We start from the raw sequence: 20,052 nt of genomic DNA, 5'->3' as shown, positions 1-20,052 counted from the left end.
AGAGACACCACTTGGAGACCTATGCTGCAATAATCTTATCTTTTAGATTGTATCTTATGAGGTATAGGAACATTAAATTTTTACATACAAAATAAATGAAAACTCATGAAATGCGTGCGCAAGAGATAGGTTGGGCTCCAAAATCGACTATTGTGCTTTGTTTCTCGTGCTGGAGGCGTCTCTTATATAAGAGCCCATAACACTCTCTCACCTCATTTCTCTCTCATCCACATAGGACTGTTGCTGACATGGACGGACTAATAGACCCTTATTGTACCTGCTCTAAGAGCAAGTATTATGATGGACTAAAAACAAGTTGAATGCTTAGGTGGAGAAGAGAGAAGTGGAGAGAGAAGAGGAGTAAGCTGTTAGCTTACAGCCAGTTTGGACACAAGAACCAAAAAATTTTGTGAGATAGACAAATGAGCCATATATTAATGATGGTGAGCTAAATCACTATACTAGTGGGATGAGAGATGAGCTGCAAAGATTCTTTACACAAGTGGGATGAGAGATGAGCTGCAAAGTCTTGCTCTAAGCCAGATTCAGTCCTAGATGTGGTTGGCATTTTGGCAAAACCGATCTGGGTTTTGTTGCAAAGCGCAATTTGCGCACACACACAAGCAAGATTCGTGGACATATCATACCACGGGCATGCATATACAGCTCTGATTAGAGGTCGGCACGAAACATGGCTTCACACACACAGCAGAAGCAGCTCGAATCAGTGATCAGTAGAGCTAGTAAGTTGCTAGGGAACTGGCAAGCTAGTACTGTACTGATACAATCCACATAATAAGCAGCATGGATTCCTACACCTACACCTACACCTACTGCTGCAACTTCTTCGTCGATCAGTACCAAGAGTATTTTACACAGCTAGAGGTCCACTAGCAACACACACGGTGCTGTCGTCACGCACCGAAGGCGGCGAGCACCGCCTTGACCCCGGCGTGCCGGAGCATGTGGAAGTAGAGCTTCGGGTTCGCCAGGAACGCCGCCCGCGAGATGAGCGCCCCGCCGGTGCCCGGGGCCTTCATCATCGCCACGGCCGCCGGCGCCGCCGGCCAAAGGAAGTAGGCGCACAGGGCGCCCACGGCCGCGACGCCGGGCGCCGTCATGATCGCGGGGGTGACCATTGCTTCGACCTCACTGCTCTGCTCGGAGCTTGGCTTGCGACGGAAGTGATCAGAAGAGAAGTGTATCGGAAGAAGCTGTGTGCGCCCCGTTCGGCCTCTCTGGATTTCTCTCTATATAGCCGGGGCGCCATGGTCGCCGTTGTACGCGTGTCGTCGCCGGTGGATGATGGCGTTGGGAGCTAGCTACGTGTCCGAACGAGCAGCAGGCCTACGTGGAGTTTTACCGTGCCGTCCGGGCGACTCGAGTCACCATGATGGGATGGGATGTTTTTACTGTACGGATAGACGGCTCTCCTCTTGTACACGGCGAGGCAACATGACAGACGATACAGGCGAGACCGAGGCCTTGTCTGGTTGCAAAATTCAAAATATATCATATCAAAAAAAAATTTTATGTGTATGAAATATTAAATCTATATAAAATTAAAAAATTATATAATTTCATTGTAAATTGTTAGATAAATCTAATGAACCTAATTAGGCTATGATTAAATACTAAATTGCTATAATAATTGCTCCCTCCATATTGGTAAAGGAAGTCGTTTTGGATAAGGTTTGGGTCAAACATTGGGAATATAAATCATCAATAGCTTTTAAATTATTGATTTTACAAATGTGAAAATTATAGAATAGATTTGTCTTGAAAAATACTTTCATAAATATTTACGTATATCACTTTTCTAAAAATATTTTTTTAAAATTAAGAGGTCAAAGTTGTGTTTTGGAGACCGTGTCGCTGTCCTAAACGACTTCTTTTACCAATGTGGAGGGAGTATGTTCTAATGATAGATTAATTAGGCTCATTAGATTCATCTTGTAGTTTACAGACGAATTCTGTAATTAGTTTTGTGATTTGTCTATATTTAATACTTTAAATATGCAAAGATTCTATTTCAAAAATTTTACCAGCGCAAACGATGCCTGAAACTGAAGGAAGGAAAGATCTAGGATTTGCAGCGGGTCGGCGCAAACCGTAGATGAGAGTGCTAGAATCAATTACTTTTTAAATTTTATTGCTATTTTCCATTTGGTGACATAAGATTGTAACTTTCTTTTAATATTACCTTCGATGTACATTTCTCCATGTACATCGATGAGTCAAAAAATTCGTTAAAAAATTCCTGATTTCTCCATGTACTGCTACAGTTGGAAATCGAAGATGGGCCTCGAAATTTTTTGACTGTTTCAGCCGTTGCCATTTTGAAGGGACAAAAGAACATTTTATTCGTGCCCTAAAAAAAAGAAGAACATTTTATTCGGTAAAATTCTAAAAGTATTTGAAATTACAAACTTGAATTGCTCTTTTTCGGTTGAATGTAATGTAAGGTACGATCTTGTTTCAAAGTATGTGCTAAGGGTTCCACATCAATCCAAACTTTTCCCTCCACCGCACTAAAACATCATATCAACAACCAAATCAAACTCCCTATTAGCACTAGCAACCTTAACCTATGTGTAGACTTGCAACGATACGGGACGACGACCTTGACTACCAGCAGCAACGAGAATCATATCATGTCACCCAAAAGAAAAGGTGCTACATTATCTAAAAAAGAAAAGAAAAGATGCTAAAAGGAGGTGACAACATCTTCTTTCGCCGCCGGTGTCCCTACCCATCGGGCAGCTCGGGGGGCTGGCTCTGCTGCCGCGCCGGCCACCCACCATCTGGGGTCGGCCGTGACTGTGAGGACTCCGAAGCAACCCCTCCAATTGGCTGATGGCTGCAGCCCTGCAGCTCCCATGATCCCATCCAGATTCCTTCACCACCAATTCGCGCGTACGATTTAAACACAGAGCGAGATGTCTTCGTGTTCATTATTACCAATACCAAAATACCAAATACACGTGAAATACAGTAGCAATACATAAGACCACGACATTACAATACCAAATAAATACGACTCACACGTACGTTTTTTCCCCATCACACACTAAACCATTCGTACACGCACTCGTGTACGTATACACACGAATGCAGGTAGGCGAGGACGCGCACGCGCTAATACACGAGGGGCTTCCCGGCGCGGAGGTCGCGGAAGTAGATCCGCGGGTTGCTTTCGAACACGCCGCGCGGCATGCGCGCGCCGCCGCGGCCGGGCGCCACCATCAGCCGGCGGCCTCCGCGTGCGCGCCAGCAGCATCGGGCGACGCAGAGGAGCGCGAGGGCGCCCAGCGCGGCCGGGAGCGCCACGGTGACGGCGAAGTGCAGCCACTGCCGGAGCGCCTCCGAGCGGGTCTCCGGCGGGAGGAGCTCGTCGACCTTCCTGGCGAGCGCCGAGAAGAGGGTGGCGAGGTAGGCCACGAGCTCGGCGACCTTCGCCTTGATGAGCTGCCACAGGCCCGAGAAGAAGTCGCCGGCACCGATGAGGTCGAAGCCAGCGGCGGCGCGCATGCGCGCCACGGCGGACCTTCCTGGCAGGAGCAGCTTCCTCGCCGGAGTCACTGGGAAAGCCATGGCGTCCCTCGCCGCAGCTTCGCGGAGAGAGGCGTCTGTGTGTGTGAATTCAGAATTGTGACACTGTGGCTCTGGCTCCGGCTCCGGCTCAGCCAAGGAACCACTTGCGAGACAAGATTTTTGATAAGTAGTAGGAGGGAATCGCTGGATTAGTGGGGAAAAGGTGACACCGATATCGACAAAGAATCCACGTTAGAGCAAGTATTATAAAAGACCGAGAGCTAATTGAGTTCCCACGTGGAAGAGAGAGAAATCAGAGAGAAGGGAGCAGCCGACTAGCGAAAGCTAGTGCTCTCTGCTTTGCATTAACTAACTATAGAATCCACAACCAAGACACCTTCTTGCCGCCGGCAGTCGGCATATGCCATTTGCCTTGCTCTTACTCCATGCTATGGAGTGACTCCTTTACTCTCTTTTAAAAAGAAAAACATATACTGCTCCTCACCCTATGGTTTGCATCGTTGCGAAGCTTATCCGTTTCAACTTTTATTACAAAATAAATATCTACAGTGTCATGTCTTAAAGACTTTGCAATGTGTTTGAAATTTTAGAACTTTTTTTTTGCAATTTGTTGTCAACTAGTGTTCAAGACAATGGATTTATAGAGAGGCACTCCATTGTTTTGATTTGGTATATTCTGACGGGAGCGCTAACTTACGTCTGAGTATTTTATATACGAAAACCATTGGATTTCAGGAAAATACAGTTGTACAAGTCAAAATTTTGAGGAAAGGCCGCGGGCAGTAGCCTAGAATTGGAGTGAGATAGCAGGAGGACATGGGACTATGAGAGGGTGGTGTTTGAGGTTGAGGCCTGAGGGAAATGGCAGCGGAAGAAGCTCGTTGAAATGAAAAATGAGACCACATGAGCAAGGAGGAGGATTGGGTTCATCGAGGTGGCTCGCTATGACAGGCATGGGGTGTGGCGGCGGCGGAGCAGGCAGGATCAAGCACCAAGCAGGCAGACCTCCAGACCGGGTAGTGGTGGACTGGTGGTAGAGGAGGACGAACGGTAACTTCAGCCGATCTGTGGAGTACTCAGATCAGCCATCTAACTACTGAAGCCTGGAGCACTCAACAATTGGCACACATACGCAGACCACATTTTGAAAGTACATTGTCAGATCAATGATGCAATGGAGAAGGAGAACTTCTTGCATTGCTGCCATTCTAGGTATGATGGTTGCAAACACATCCACCATGTAAACTCATATACTTGATCGCACTGCTCAGTGCTCATCACTGCAACGACATCCACCGATCCACGCATTAGTTTCGTGCTTAGGCCACGCCGGAGACGCGGAAAAATTGTGCGACGGGCGCAGCAACGAGCCTGGCGACGATTACCGTGCAGAAAACGGCGGAGGCCACGACGGGCCCAGCGGCGTGGAGGATTACGAAGTACAGCGCCGGGCTCGCCACGAACGCGGCGCGCGATATCGGCATGCCGCCGGCGCCCGGGGCCTTCATGGTGGCGCAGAAATGGAGGCACTGTGCGCAGCGAGGTAGGAGCCTGCAGAGAGCCCTGCCGACGGCCACGACGATGTAGTACAGGCCGTACACGAGGTGGCAGATGGCGTGCACGAGCGCCACGCAGACCCCCCTGCCGACGGCGCACAGGATCGGCCAGCAGAACCAGACGAGCGCCACGAGGAGGAGGACCAAGGCGGCGGCGAGCACGAACGGGAGCGCGGCGGCGGCGGCGGCCTTGAGCCACCGCCAGAGCTCGTCTAGTTTCTGCGGGACCTCGTGGGCCGCGCCGGCCAGAGCGGTGAAGATGTAGGCGTAGATTTTGGGGAAGACGCCCGCGACGTCCTGCCACAGGCCATCGAGGCGGAAGCTGATGGCGCCAGCGGCGTCGGCGGCGTTGGTAAGGAGCCACTGCCAGAGCGATTCGAGCCGCTGGGCGAGCTCGTCGACCGCGCCCGCGAGAGCGGCGGGGAGGTGGGCCAGGATTCCGGGGAGGAATCCCGTGACGAGCTGCCACAGACCGTCGAGGCCGGAGCTTATGGCGCCGGTGGCGCCGGCGGTGGAGGTGGCAAGCCACTTGCAGAGCGTCTCTAGCGGCAGGACGAACTGGTGGGCCGCGCCCGCCTGGGCGGCTAAGAAGCCCGTGACGTGCTGCCACAGGCTGTCGAGGCCTCCGTTGATGGCGCCCGCGGCGTCGGCGGCGGTGGTGACAAGCCACTGCCAGAGCTTCTCTAGCGGAAGGACGAGCAGGTGGGGCGCGCTCGCCAGGGCGGCGAAGATCCCAGCGAAGAAGCCCGTGACATGCTGCCACATGTCGTCGAGACCTGAGCTGATGGCGCTCGCGGCGGCGGCGGCGGCGGCGGCGGTAACAAGCCACTGCCAGAGCAACTCCAGCGGCAGGACGAGCAGGTGGGGCGCGCTCGCCAGGGCTGCGAAGATCCCAGCGAAGAAGCCCGTGAGGTGCTGCCACAGGCCGTCGAGGCCTGAGCTGATGGCGCCCGCGGCGGCGGCGGCGGCGGTAACAAGCCACTGCCAGAGCAACTCCAGCGGCAGGACGAGGAGGTGGGCGACGCCCGCGAGAGCGGCGAAGAGGTAGTCGAGGATGTTGGCGAAGAAGCCCGTGACCAGCTCCCACAGGCCGAAGCTGATGCCGCCCACGTCGGCGGCGCCTCGCACGGTGGCGCCGCCATGCAGAAGCTTCCTTGCTGCCGTCCCAGCGATGGCCATGCGAGATGCAGAGTTTCTTCTCATCTCAAGTGATGATTCGTGAAAAAGCAAGTGGAATGGGGCTGCCGGTAACGTTGCTGAGAATGCTGAGTGTTTGGTGACACATATGCACATTAATTTACTTAAAAGAAACTGTCACTCCCGGAGCGGGTTTCATGGGGCTTACATTCCCAATTTTCTTAAAGCAAGCAGACCTTTGGATTGTTGCAGCAGCGGGCATGTACAACAGTGCTGACAACAGCTGTTTTTTGTCACAAACAGATAACTGAACAGACAGTTTGTACAATGAGTTGTCTGTTTGACTGTTTGCAAGATGATTAATTCAGATTTTGACACACAAACTTATGGTGATCTAGTGCATAAATTGATCTTTGTAGCCACATTGTTGCATACATGAGAGAATGAACAATACATTAAATTAATTCGTACGACTATTAAAATAAACATGTGTGTGTATGAAATGGTCTTAGTAATACATGATATGATATAATAATAAAGTCACCATTGCATTGGTCATGCAGCTCTAATTTTGTCTTGGCCCAAAACGTATAATCAAAAGTATAATCAATGTTGCACTCATAGTAACTTAAACAGTACAACAGTCATGGTAAATGGTCTATACAGCAAAATCAAAATTGGCAATATTAAAAAAATTTATGAGGCTGAATAGCATCATTTTCTAATCTAATATCATTGAGGCACGTATGCTCAGATTTTTGGTAGGGATAGAACTGGCGTGAACTGACCAATTGAGGCGGAGGGAGTATTTCAGCAGGAGGAAGAGAGTTTTCGCGGGAGGAGAAGCGAACCTAGTGCCAAAACAAATCCACCTCCCCCCAGCCGCGCGCGCGCAACGGATCCTCATCGCCGCCGTCTCTCCGCAGCAAGCCGTACAACGGGGGCCTTCGTCGACGATTCGCCTGGGAGCACGAGCACGGAGCCGTAGATGAATGGAGAGACGACTGGGCCGTAGACGCTCCTATCTGGATTTTTTTTTTTGCAAAAAAACATTGCATGTCGACGGGAATCGCCGACCCGTTGTACGTGTCCTAATTCAATCCAGATAGTCTATTTTGCATGTGTAATCAGTGAGGAACTAAGACTTGAACTCTCTCTTCTCCTTATATGATATGGTAGTGCTCCTACCTTTTTTTTAAAAAAAAGTATAAGGAACTGCATGTAACCTGCATTGTGAATAACCTTTTTTTTCTTAATAATATAATGATGGACAGCTCTCCAACGTATTTGAGAAAAAATTCAGTAGAAGCTTCCTTACCATCCCCAGGATTAATTGCCATCCCTCGGCACTTTGCATAGGCCGTGCAACTGTGTGGGGGTGGTCGATAAAGGACCAAATGGTGTGACAATATTTTTTTCTTTATAAAAGTAAAAGAGACAACCACTAGTAGAGGGCCTACGCGGGAAAGGTCACAAATTGCCACGAAGGATCCACCATGCAGCTAGTAGTGACTGTTCTCTCTTTTAAAACACAGGGAAAAGGTATCCACTGGCTCTCGGCACTAAAGCTCCACGAAGAAAAGCTCGCTGGGCTAACTTTTAATAACACTAGGCATCTCTGGCACCAAACCTCCATATTGGCACACGGAATTGTCAGTGTTGGAGCTCCTGGGAGAGGAGATGATAACAGTCGGAGCTTCGGGTGCCTGGAGTTGGAGCGCAAGGCTTGATAATAATATGTAGCCGTCCGCAGGGGAAGAGAGACTTCAATTGCTAAATCTCCATCCAGTTCGTTAACAAGAGGTACCCCCACAAGTCCAGAACCACTGGAGACACCTAGCTAGTTAGTGCAGCTAGACCGGAGCAACTATTCGTTAAACATAGCTCCAAAGCTGAGCACTATCGTCCAGGCCAAAACAGAAGAATGCCGCGACTGATCCAAATCTCAATAGGCCAAAGCAAACTAAACAAAGCGCGTATCAGTCGCGGCGCAGACGAAACTGGTCAAGAAGAATTCAAAAGTGAATGGAAGGTGACGCAAGGGATATGACGCCAGGACATGACGCTCTTGCGTGCTTTGTGTCTCATTGTCAAAGGGCCAACTAGAACACTAACGCATATAGGTAGTTGGGCCTCCTATAATCTTTGCATATAAACCCACCATTTTGTGGGTGTAGCTGTAGAAGAACTCAATTTTCTAATCCTTTCAATTTTCATCATAAGATCCATACATCAGCCTCATCTTCGGCCAGCTCATCATTAGACTCTGGGTATTTGGCCATCATAAACATTATTAGAAATCGTGCAGTTAAGACTGCTAAGATACCGAATTACGCATTTGGCACTTTGACCAGGATTCTACCCTTACCGGGAGAAGAGCCTTCTGTTTAAAGTGTAAAACACGGAAAACATGACAACATACATCTCCGTTAAAGCATACACAGGCAGGGGAAACAAGCATAGCGGTAGGACCTCCAACCACATGCTAACACCGTGCTTCTTTTTTAGATGTACACCAGCTTGTCGATCGGAGAATAAAAAAGGTAGAAAGTAGACGCGAGAACAAAACGCAATATGATGGTGCAGAGGAGCTTCAGACTTTATTAACCCTGTAAAGCATTTGATGATACCTGTTCTTATTAGTGACTATGCTGGTATTCACTGGATCGAGATGGATCACGCTGGTATGGATGCCTGGGTCACCGAAGGGTGTTGGTGACGGTGTGTTGCCTTTGAGTTCAGCCGCAGAACCGTATCAGGAACAGCTCATCTGTTACTGACACTACGTAGCATCCATGGTGGCAGCTTGCCGCTGTTTACTTGAGCAGGAGACGGTTCAGGTTCAGACTCCCCTACTGTTCCTCCTCTAGGTTGACACGGCCTACAATGGTGAGGACGAGTGATATATGATATAAAGTAATTATGCTGGACTAATGGTGTAAGCGTGTAACATCAGTAACATGACATGTTTAGATAGCAAAGTGAAACCATAAAGGTGGTTTCAGGTATGCTTAATGGACTGACAGCACATTATCGAACTAAGTCATCATTTTTCTTTTTGACAAATCTAGAGCACAGTCCACCATCAGCTAACGTACTGGGAGTCTGGGACTCTCAGAAGAAAGAACACAGACAATGCTTTGCTAAAAATAATGAAGGTTCACAGATGCAAGATACACTGAAGACGATGGAAGTATGATACCCAATATTTAGAGTTGGCAAGGAATCCGGAACTGTTGATAGCGGCGGTGATGGCAAGCTTGTTGAAGCTCCGTTTTGCTGCTCCCGGAGGTGTGCATTCATTAATGCATTGTTTTTCTCTTTCTCTGCCTCCATGAGCTGTTTTAAATACAGTTAATAGAAGAGTCTGGCCTCCTAAACTAAATTTGCCGCTATCATAAATAAGAAAGGAATATCTACCTTTTGCAGGACACCATTTTGATCTGTAAGAGATTTCTCCTGCACAAACAAAGACAGTTGACTGTAAGATGCTGTCATAACAAATATATTATCAGCATTCAGTATTTTGAATTTTTTATACAGGTTTGTTGCCAGAATAGCTACAGTACCACCACTAGTCTGCTGAAATGCCAACAGCTTTTCGCAATATCCTTTCCAGACTCTTTTTTTCTTTCACTATTTCATGGGACAGTTCATAAGCTTAAAGAGGGCACTGGAGATCAGTTTCCTAGTCAAACCCAAACCCCTTACTAATTCAATCCATTCTCTTCCTTAATGCGATGGTTATCATCTGCCTGACTCTCACTTCAAAAACAATTTGCATTTCCTGAATATATCTTAGGCTGATCTCATTTCATACATAGATTCAAATCTTCCATTGATTAAATGAGACCTCCCTAGAGACAAAACTTGATTCTGCTTTAGAGCGTTCTACAGCGGTTGCATGATGTAATGTTTGTAAACACTGAAAAATCAGATGTTCAGATAAGATTTAAGCATAACAAATGAACGGTAATAGCAGATTGTAGATGAACTACATCAAAAATACATTAATCTTACTGAATTACTCAAACATGTGCATCATTATGAGACCGAAAAGTTTACTTTCCTTCCACAAATTCTAGCAAAGTGTGCTTGTACCATCAACTTTCCCTAGTGGCTTACACGTGCGATGTACAAAGGGATCAAAAGGATTGTAACTAACCTTTTTCTGAAGCTCAGAAATTGAATAAAACATGAGCTGATTCTGCACCAAGAAAAATAATGTTGTGATATAATAATTGACAAATAAGTTAATAAATAAAACGGGAATATCTATGCACCATAACACCAACTGCCCAATTGATTCACCTTTCTTGATCTTATATGCTTCACAGAGCTGTCCAGTTGTTGCTCCAGTTGCTGGAGTTCTTTAATGGTCAGTGAATCCAGTTGTTCTCCTAACAATTGCCTTCCGTTGGGAATAGATAGAAACAGTGAGTCAGTAGCCGTTATTGTAAACTGAATAAGGATCTTCTTAAGGCCTTGCTCTGTTAATCCCTCCACATGGGGATTGAGGGGGATTGGAAGGGATTGAGAGGGATTTTGACTTGTTGGAGATTTAATCCCTCCCAACCCCTCTAATCCCCTTCGATTCCATTGCAACCGAACAAGACCTAAGCAAGTCTAAAATACCTCTGACTCTTCTGTAGCGCATCAAGTTTGGCTTTTAACCTGCCATATTCATCTCCCCAGTTTGCCTGGTGCAAAAAGGATCACATTGATTTTACTGGAACGATAGTCTCTGGTAGATAAGGATATTTCAAAATTATACCTGGTCTGCAATACTTGGATCAAGTACTGCTCTTTCTTCAAACGAGTATCGTTGGTAACGCTCAAGGATGCCTTCCATGCTGAATAAGAAACAGCAATGTCATGCTCCAGCAGCAAATATTGATGTCTCATTTGAACATAGTATAATCAGGTGACTAGGCAGGTACGATTTCCTTTTTCTTTTGCACCTTTATATTACTAGGTGCAGTATATTATAAGTCTTGAGTGACAAAACTATGGCAAAATTCACAATGCACAATATTCAAGGTGACCCAGGCTTAATTTCCCCCCTATTTAAGGAATGCAAGATCCATGCAAGCATTTTTTCCTGATCCTGAACTGGCAGGAAACATCAGGCAGTTAATCTTGAATAACATGTATAGCTAGATGCACGCATGGCTGGAACAACTGTGTCATCACATGCGCAGAGAAGCTGGTTATTGTTCAATGAACTCATGGTGCTACATAGTTCAAACGTGGCCTCAGAAAGGATGTTTTAGAATGTGAGAACATGTCATGAGTACATAAATGTAGCAAGCTACTTACACAAACAAAATCTTCAATTGCTTTGTCAATAATCAGGTGGATATAACCACTTACAGACTTACCACCAATCTTTTTTAGTAGGATAGGACAATACACTTCGTAAATACTTGTTAATACGCATTAGCAAGTACGGTGATTTTTTGAATCTATTTGATGTTTTCAATTCAGATTCGTCACTGTAACCAGTAGCACCATTTCGCATGACACAAAGATAAAATTGGCACGAGCTTAAACCAAATTATTTCATTATAAATACTTTTTCCTATAAAATATATGGAACCCAGCAGCTTTTTTCGTTACCACTAACTAGTAGTGCCAGTATCAACTTTCTTTAAGAGAAAAGGATGAAATATAATTTAGCCATGATTCGAGCCATAGCACATGCATGTCGAGTTTGCATTTTACCTCCAGCACATGTCACTTTTGTGCAAAAGCTAAACTTGCTATTTTTTGTTGAAACACTAAAGATTTTTTGTCCTGCGTTAGAGGGTACAGATAATAACAGAATGAGGGAAGTAAAACAGTCAGTCAGATTCAACTAAACTGATCAAGTTATAGATGAATATGCTGCATGGACAAGATGTACTCATGCTATTCTCATGGAATCTTACTTTTTAACAACATAAGGTCTATTTTTCCTATAATCAAGCATCCAATTGATTTCATGCGTGTACCCATGGTTGTGTTTATTTACTAAAGGGACTGAAATTTGGAAATGTACTGAAAGGGTCACGGGATAAAACTAATGTTTAAATAACATTATCAGCTTGCATTGCACTTCTAATACCGAATATGTATAATACATGCCTCGAAGACATGACATGCGTGAAATGGTTCTTCTGAAGTTTCTGTAAATGTTCAGATAAATAATTGCAGCTCTCCTGATATCTCTTATGCAACATGCTAGCTGCATCTGTAGCTATAGAATTTCGTTCAGGGTATCACAGACCTTCTGAAAATTGCCAACATAAATGTACCGCTGCAAATACAAGGAACAACGAAGCAAAGAACGGTATATAATATACTAATACTGACAAACAATACCCCGTTATGCATTTCAAAAGACAAAAGCAGTGGTCTATTTTCGCAGAAGACATGCTCAAATGCACCAGATTGACACTAAAGAGTCTCAGGGGCGAAGCTAGCTAAAAATTGACCATGGTGCACTGCTTAAGGGACACGTGAAATTTTATAAAAATACATGGTGAATTTGAATTTGGTTAGTGGTAGTATTTTCTTTACCCTGGTGCAAGTGCACCATGGTAGGTGAACGTGGCTTCGCCCCTGAAGAGTTTAATCGCATGATGAAAACATCGACACTGATCAGAACACTTCCACCGATGACATCTCAGTTATATTTCGCAGCCGATATATCCTTTTCACAGTATTTATGAATGAAATAATTCTGACCTCGTGCCCCCACTTTTAAGTTGGATCTTAATACTAGTGAATCACCTCGAAGCTGAGACCTACTTTGCATGTGCTAATCAGCAATCACGGATTCACGGTTCACCAGTCTTACCAGTCATGCTTCAGTGCACACCTACAGCTTCGGCCAGACATATTCCAGGTCCAAGGAATACACCAAAACTAATTCCTAGCAACCTATCAGCAGCAGCAGCAGCAGCAGCTGTACATAAACCATAACCAGAAAGGAAATCAACGATCAAAGTAATCGAAACGACCTTTGATGCAGCTCAGCTCGTCCGTGCAGCACGAATTAATCCACACAAAACTAGCACAAAATAACCAAACATGCATGCATCTGAAAACTCTTCTCACAGCTCGATCCCCATCTAAAATCCGACCATCGGAGACGAAAGCGATCCCAATTGGAGCATCAAGCACACCCGGCACCCTCAAACCCCAAGCGGGCGATCATAGCAACCGGCAGGAAGAAGAGGGGATCGAAGCAGCGGGTGTACGTACCTTTCATGGCTGGAGTACTCGTAGAGCCTCCCCTTGGTGGAGAAGACGATAAGCGCGACCTCGGCGTCGCAGAGCACGGAGATCTCGTGCGCCTTCTTCAGCAGCCCGTTCCGGCGCTTGGAGAAGGTCACCTGGCGGTTAATCTTGTTCTCGATCCGCCGCAGCTGCACCGGCCCGCGCCCCATCCCCGCCGCTTGCCCACCTAACCCCTCCCGCTCTCGAGCGTTAACGAAGGAGCAACGTGCCGGGAGAGAGGAAGACGGGGAACGAAGGATCAGGTGGCTCTCGACTCGAGTGGTGCGCAGGGAACGAAGAGGTAGGAAGAGGAAGGGGAAAGGCGGATTTAGATGGGGAGGGGAGCGGTATGGCGAAACCACAGTGGTTTCCCCGGTCGCGTTGTCGTGTTTTGATTGGACATCTGGGTTTCGGAGCCACGTGGAAGATTCTGAGCCGTCCGATCGGGACAGGGATCGTTATTACGGGCCAGGCGAGGTGGGGCCGTGGGTCCGGCGAGCGAGTGCACCCGTGCCCGTGCACTCGCCCAGGCACGCGGGGCTGGGATTGGTCGATCCCTGCCTGGGCCCCGGAGAGTGCGGTTGGGTAGCCATACCGCACGGTGAGAAATGGTCTCCCTTGCTACAGGGGTCGGGTCTATGTCTGTCGGGTACAAAGGGAGCGAGATGGGTGTGACACGTGGCGTCACCGCAGGACGACTGGCTGATGGGCCACACGGGTGCGGGCCCCCATGTCAGTGAGTATCTTGCCCTTTTCCCTCCCTCCTTTTCTCTCTCTTTATTATCTGAAAAAGGAACTGTCATACCCTTTCTAGAAAACCAAACCAAACTTCTAATTGGTGTCCTGCTAATTCATTTAATTTTTAAAATAACTGTCGTATCAAATGTTCGGATGTCAATTTGAATATTTAGATGCTAATTTAATATAAAACTAATTGTATAAGTTGCAATTAGAGCTCTAGACGAATCTATCAAGTATAATTAATGCACGATTAGAAATTATGGACTAATTAGGTTTAATAGATTTATCTTGTGATTAAGTCACGACTTATGAAATTAGTTTTATAATAAATCTATGTTTAGTACTTCTAATTGGTATTTAAACATGCGATGTAACGGAACTTGTGACTTAAACTGAAAAAAGCGAACGAGCCTAACATCTATGCATGCTCATTGCTCACTATATAAAGGTTACAACAATAAATCATATTTCAAAGATATTTTAGTACAACATTGATTTCGTAGCAACTAATGACATATTGTCAAAGTCTACATCTAAAGACTTCTACAAAAATCGTACTACGCCTAATAAAAATCCTAATATGGTTAATAAAATTATCAGATCTTGCATTCGCAATTTCAGTATGCTAGTGACGTGTAGCCATCACTGGCTAGGCCAAGGGCTCGAGGTACAGCCACACAAAAACAGACCAGAGATGATGACGCTCCAATGCGATGACAACGGGCATGTTTGGTTGCTGGTCTCACTCTGCCACGCCGCTGGTGAGACGGCGCCTAATTTGCTAGTCTGAAATCGGCGCCACACCCATGGCGTGAAAATACATAGTAGAAAACTGTTGTATTTCGTTTGGTGTTATAAAGTTTCCTAGCAACCAAGCAGCGTCCAGCTTTTTTTTTTGGCGCCGCAACTTAGGGTCTATTTGGAGGCTAGGAGGAATTAAAGTTGAGTGCTAAACTTTAGCATCTACTAGCATCTATACCTTTGCTAATTTTTTTTTAAAATCTTAGTTAAATTTTAGTCCACCCCATTAGCACTCGTATTTGAATACACTAGTACTAGAGTTTAGTATTTGGATCCAAATAGAATTTTAGATGGTGGCAAATAGCGGCGGACAATCAAACACGCTCAGCATCATCGTGGAGTCATCTCCCTCCCCCTGGCGCCCCGGCCGGCTGTGTTTCCCACTTTCCCTCGGTGCTGGATGAGCCCAGCTTTCTCCTGCGATCACCTCCAGCTCCGCTCGCTTTTCCTTTTTTTTTTCCCCCTCCCTCCGTGGATGCACATATATAGAGAAACAAAAATCCCAGCCACATTTATTTCTTCGGGATGCACGGCGGCAAAGAAGTCGAAACCAGCGAGCGCACTGCGCACGTGCACAAACCAGTCGATTTCGCCCAGGTAGCAGTGCGCCGTGTCGTGTCCCAGGCCAGCCCGAGCCGCTCACCGCGCTCCGCCGACGGCCGACGGCCGTCGACCGCCCACCGCGAGCCGCGGAGCCACGGAGGGAAGGAAACGGCCGAGGAATAATAATCCCGGGACCCGGACAGTCGCCACCCCCCAAGCCCCAACCATCAGGTCCCGGTCCGTCCCCGGTCCCCGAGTGGGCCGAGTTCCCGTCGCCACCAGCTTTTCATCAAAAAAAAAAAAGCCCGCCACTGTCCATGGCCCGGCCCGGGCAAGAGGCAGGACCTCTCTCTCTCTCCCTGCCTTTCTGTCTGACGATGCGAAAGTAGTCCAGTCCAGCAACAGCCTGCGCTGCAGCTGCAGGCCTGCAGTGACGACCACGGCGGTTTTTTTATTTTTTTATTTTTTATTTCCGTTTTTTACAAAAAAAAATATATTTTTGATTTGGAAAATTACAGAAATATACCCTGTCCGCCCGGCAGCCGGGTGGCAGGAGCTTATCTGCAAAAGAAAGATGAAAAAAAATTGCAGACAGGTCCCTGGGGACCCGCCGCCCGGCAGCGGGGCGGCCGGCCTTTTTTCTAAATTTAGCCCTTTTTCGTGAAATAATTTCACATTTGTTCCTTTTTGTAACTTTTTGCAGAAATAGACCCTGGGGGTCGGCGCTGTAATATGTGGCGCCGAGATAACACGTCTTGGCGTCACAGAACACGGCGCCGAGGTGCCACGCACGCACAAGCAATATAATGAATCTTCGAACTTGCCTTTAATATTTTCAGACATTTTCAGGAGACTAGAATACTGTGAACCACACATCAAATATAACGGTAAGAATTAAGAAATTAAAACTGCATTACACAATGTAAATCATAGGAATTACATCATAATACAACGTTAATAAAACACACATCAGACATGCAGTGGCATGGCAGAACCCGTTGCAACTACGGTAAACAGATTCTGAACTAAGCTAACATGTCTTAGGTAATTTAGAAAAACACAACAAACACAACAATGCAGCATGTGACTAGCACTAGGTAGTCCTAGTAGCCGTACCCCCACGTAGCAAACTGCGTTGAGCCTTCTCCGCGGTATCCACCCACTGCAGGTGGTGCAGGCGGTGGTGCCGGAGGGGCAGGGCCCTTCTTCTTGTGACAAGGGCAGTTACAGTAAAGAATAGTGCATGGTTCGAAGATTCATTATATTGCTTGTGCGTGCGTGGCACCTCGGCGCCGTGATCTGTGGCGCCAAGACGTGTTATCTCGGCGCCACATATTACAGCGCCGACCCCATGGTCTATTTCTGCAAAAAGTTACAAAAAGGGAAGAAATGTGAAATTATTTCGCGAAAAGGACTAAATTGCAAAAAAAAAGGGCCGGCCGCCCCGCAGCCGGGCGGCCTGGGGGCCGGTCGCCCCGCGGTCGGGCGGCGGTCCCCAGGGACCTGTCTGCAATTTTTTTTCGTCTTTCTTTTGCAAATAAGCCCCTGCCGCCCGACAGCGGGGCGGCCGGGGTATATTTCTGTAAATTTCAAAATCGAAAATATATTTTTTGTAAAAAACGGAAATATAAAAATAAAAAAATAAAAAAACCGTGACGACCACGTCCCTTTATTTCAAAAAAAAAAAGACGACCACGCCCAGCCCCAGGGCTGCCTGGACCGCACGTGGAGCACGAGCACGCCGGACTGGCATCCGGCAAGCATGCAGCAGCCGGAAATGGTGCTGTTCGCGGGGGCAGAGGCAGAAAAGGGATCCGTATATCATCAGTCGATCGACAGCAGTAGTACACTAGACACTGCTTGTACGTGTTCCGCGTTTCTTGCTCCCTCTTTTTTTGAACATGTAAGAAGAGACAACCGGGCACTTTCCTAGCCTTGCTTTTCAGGAATATCTGCGGATCCGGTGATCATACGGCAACAGGAGCTAGCCGCCAGGCACCAGCGCGCGTCTCTCGGATGCCAAGGAGTATTCTGTCGTCGTCTCGTGTCATTCTATTCCATTCGGTATCATGGACGGAGACCTCACGTTTTTGGTAAGAAGAGCCACGATGTTTCCAGGCTGAAAGAAATAGAAATACCCCCGTGCTATTGCCGCCGTGGCGATTGTGAGGGTGTAAAATCATGTCACCTATTTGTACGGTGCTATTAGCATTAGAAGAAGTAGCGCATGCACCGTTACAAAACTTTGCTTGCTGAGCATGAGCCAAGCCGCGTGACGATGATACGGCGCCTGCACGGTACGACCATACGAGTAGCGCACCGAGAGAGAGGAGTGGAGAGCTAGTGGCCCGGCCCTTTTTTTTTTCTTTTCTGCCGGCGATAGCTGACCGGCCGGGAAAAGGCCGCCCCCCCTCCTTTGCCCGCATTGCACGCCGGCGGGTTGCCTGCCGATCAGTGGCGTGCCTGCCTTGTCGTCGTCATAAAGCTCGCCGCTGGACGTTTACTACTTGCCTGAACAGTGATCTGCAATCCATGTGTACTGGACTACAAGTACCTTCCCCAACCTACGTCTTGTTCGGCTGGCAGCTCTAGCCAGCCAGCAACAGTGTTTTTCCTCACACACCAGATCAACTCAGTCACCTGTCAGCCAGTCAGCTAGCAGTATTTTTTTTTCACAATAAACCAGCCACTAGCCCAGCCACCAGCCAGCCGAACGAGGCTCTAATCGCGAGTTGCCTGAACAGTCTCTACACACTGACACACATCATGCGCTGCTCTGCAAGCCTACAGCGACGCAGCGCGTGCAAACATTTCCGGTTGGCGCGTGTAAACAATTTCACTTTCCCATCGGCTGGAGGAGGGCTGAGCATGGCCGCGGAACGTGTCCTTCAGGTTTTCTCCAACCATTCCCCCCATCCAACTCCCCCCAAACATACTATTTACTATATTTTACTCCCTCCCTCCAAAAGATTTCTCCCCCTATAACTCCTTCTCTCCAACCATTCCCCCATATCTATTCCCCATATATACTATCACTCATTAACTAACTATTTATTTAATGTTTTTGAATTTTAAAAAAATCATACAGTATTTGTACTGTCATAATACGCATTATCATCGTGTTACGGGGCTCAAACGGGATTAATATCACAAAGAAACGGTGTGATTAGAGATATAGGGGGAGTTGGAACTCACCCTATACGTGGGGGGAGTTTCAACTCCCCCCGTATATAGGGGGAGCTGTGGGGGGAGCCGTTGGAGCGCTCGCTCCCCCCAAAGCCCCCCTACGTAGGGTGGGGGCGGTTTAGCGTGAACCGTTGGAGGAAGCCTCAGGGTTCGTTAGTTTCTGCATGAACGGCACGACCGGGGGTTGCTTCTCAGATGCTCTCAGATCCACGGAGCATGGACATCTACGGGTGTGTTTAGATCCCTCAAAACCCCCCCAAAATTCAAACTTTCCATCACATCTCCATCACATCGAAACATTAAATATAGTAAATGACACATGTATGGAGTACTAAATGTAAGTAAATAAAAAAAACTAATTGCATAGTTTTGATGTACGTTGCGAGACGAATCTTTTGAGCCTAGTTAGGTCATGGTAGGACAATATTTACCACAAACAAACAAAAAATACTACAGTGCGCTACAGTGTCCGATGTGACTTTTCGCATCTTTTTTCTCCATCTAAACACAGCCTACGTACGTTCTATCACTCATCAGCAAGCAGTCAATCATCAGGTCACAAGCAGGCACGACCATCGCCGGGGCTTCTGAGCGAGTCCTTTCCTTGCACTGGTTCTCCACCATTTACTCCCACACTGGTACGCGATGCCCTCCGCCGCCTGCTTTTCCACCGGGGCCGAGGTGAACACCAGGAGGCGGCGGCATCCGCGACACGGGGAACCAGTACCTCGCCAGGCCGGCGTCCCGGAACAGCTTCGGCAGGCCGCGCTCCGAACGCACGTAGGGCTTGTTTGGATGGCGCCTGGCGGCAGCTCCTGCCCAGGCAGCGATCCTAGCCCAGGCGATCGAAATCGGACGCCTGGGCTTGCTGCCTGGCGCAGGCCGGTTTGCCAGGGCTGCAACCAAACTTGCCCGTAGTCCTCCAGGATCAGCATCACGATCTCCAACGGGTTCCACGGAAGGAACGCCTCGACCTCCCTCATCGTGTCGATGCCGGCTCCTGCATAGACGTCAGATTTGTTACCGGAGTTTCAGGAGGCACACGCCACACACCTGAATTAAAAATTCAACCTTCAACTATCATAAAAAACTAGATGTATAGGCCACGCATTTACGCGGCTAGTATTGAAAATTCGAAAATTTACATGTCGTTTGTATATACTATTTTTTACCATACATTATCATGTTCATTATCGTAAATTATGTCTTATTGTTGATTAAAACAATTCAAATATGATATAACTGTAATAACAATTTGATTTGTTGAGAT

At 47.3% G+C, this 20,052-nt stretch overlaps 4 protein-coding genes across 4 annotated transcripts; all 4 read right to left on the bottom strand.

The window, feature by feature from the left end:
• Window positions 1-639: 639 nt before the first annotated feature.
• On the bottom strand, window positions 640-1,204 carry LOC120658645 (protein EGG APPARATUS-1-like). The gene has a single exon (XM_039936916.1). It carries the CDS (start codon window positions 1,137-1,139, stop codon window positions 915-917), a length of 225 nt encoding a protein of 74 aa, XP_039792850.1. The 5' UTR covers window positions 1,140-1,204; the 3' UTR covers window positions 640-914.
• A 1,718-nt stretch (window positions 1,205-2,922) lies between these two features.
• On the bottom strand, window positions 2,923-3,794 carry LOC120658635. Its single transcript, XM_039936907.1, has one exon. The coding sequence runs from the start codon at window positions 3,592-3,594 to the stop codon at window positions 3,139-3,141; it is 456 nt and encodes a 151-aa protein (XP_039792841.1). The 5' UTR covers window positions 3,595-3,794; the 3' UTR covers window positions 2,923-3,138.
• Window positions 3,795-4,674: 880 nt separating this feature from the next.
• Window positions 4,675-8,388, bottom strand: LOC120658542. Its single transcript, XM_039936801.1, has one exon. The coding sequence runs from the start codon at window positions 6,402-6,404 to the stop codon at window positions 4,875-4,877; it is 1,530 nt and encodes a 509-aa protein (XP_039792735.1). The 5' UTR covers window positions 6,405-8,388; the 3' UTR covers window positions 4,675-4,874.
• A 133-nt stretch (window positions 8,389-8,521) lies between these two features.
• LOC120658605 (MADS-box transcription factor 18-like) lies at window positions 8,522-13,866 on the bottom strand. The gene is made up of 8 exons (XM_039936876.1): window positions 13,497-13,866; window positions 11,023-11,101; window positions 10,884-10,948; window positions 10,560-10,659; window positions 10,414-10,455; window positions 9,669-9,707; window positions 9,451-9,587; window positions 8,522-9,129 (listed from the first exon to the last, which is right to left on the bottom strand). The coding sequence occupies exons 1-8, from the start codon at window positions 13,679-13,681 to the stop codon at window positions 9,015-9,017; spliced, it is 762 nt and encodes a 253-aa protein (XP_039792810.1). The 5' UTR covers window positions 13,682-13,866; the 3' UTR covers window positions 8,522-9,014.
• Between the last annotated feature and the right edge of the window lie 6,186 nt (window positions 13,867-20,052).

The sequence above is a fragment of the Panicum virgatum genome, chromosome 2N (genome assembly GCF_016808335.1).
Source record: "Panicum virgatum strain AP13 chromosome 2N, P.virgatum_v5, whole genome shotgun sequence".
Lineage (NCBI taxonomy): Eukaryota > Viridiplantae > Streptophyta > Magnoliopsida > Poales > Poaceae > Panicum > Panicum virgatum.
The sequence above is the reverse complement of the archived record's forward strand: the minus strand, read 5'-3'. Positions and strand labels throughout refer to the sequence as shown.

What these genes read in the sequence shown, in the direction of transcription:
- LOC120658645 (XM_039936916.1), bottom strand. Translation starts at nt 1,139, where the DNA reads ATGGTCACCCCCGCGATCATGACGGCGCCCGGCGTCGCGGCCGTGGGC.
- LOC120658635 (XM_039936907.1), bottom strand. Translation starts at nt 3,594, where the DNA reads ATGGCTTTCCCAGTGACTCCGGCGAGGAAGCTGCTCCTGCCAGGAAGG.
- LOC120658542 (XM_039936801.1), bottom strand. Translation starts at nt 6,404, where the DNA reads ATGTGCATATGTGTCACCAAACACTCAGCATTCTCAGCAACGTTACCG.
- LOC120658605 (XM_039936876.1), bottom strand. Translation starts at nt 13,681, where the DNA reads ATGGGGCGCGGGCCGGTGCAGCTGCGGCGGATCGAGAACAAGATTAAC. An exon ending in GCGCTACAGAAGAGTCAGAG is followed by an intron (nt 10,660 to 10,883) that starts GTATTTTAGACT and finishes TCCCAACGGAAG; the next exon opens with GCAATTGTTAGGAGAACAAC. An exon ending in TTGCCAACTCTAAATATTGG is followed by an intron (nt 9,130 to 9,450) that starts GTATCATACTTC and finishes TCACCATTGTAG; the next exon opens with GCCGTGTCAACCTAGAGGAG.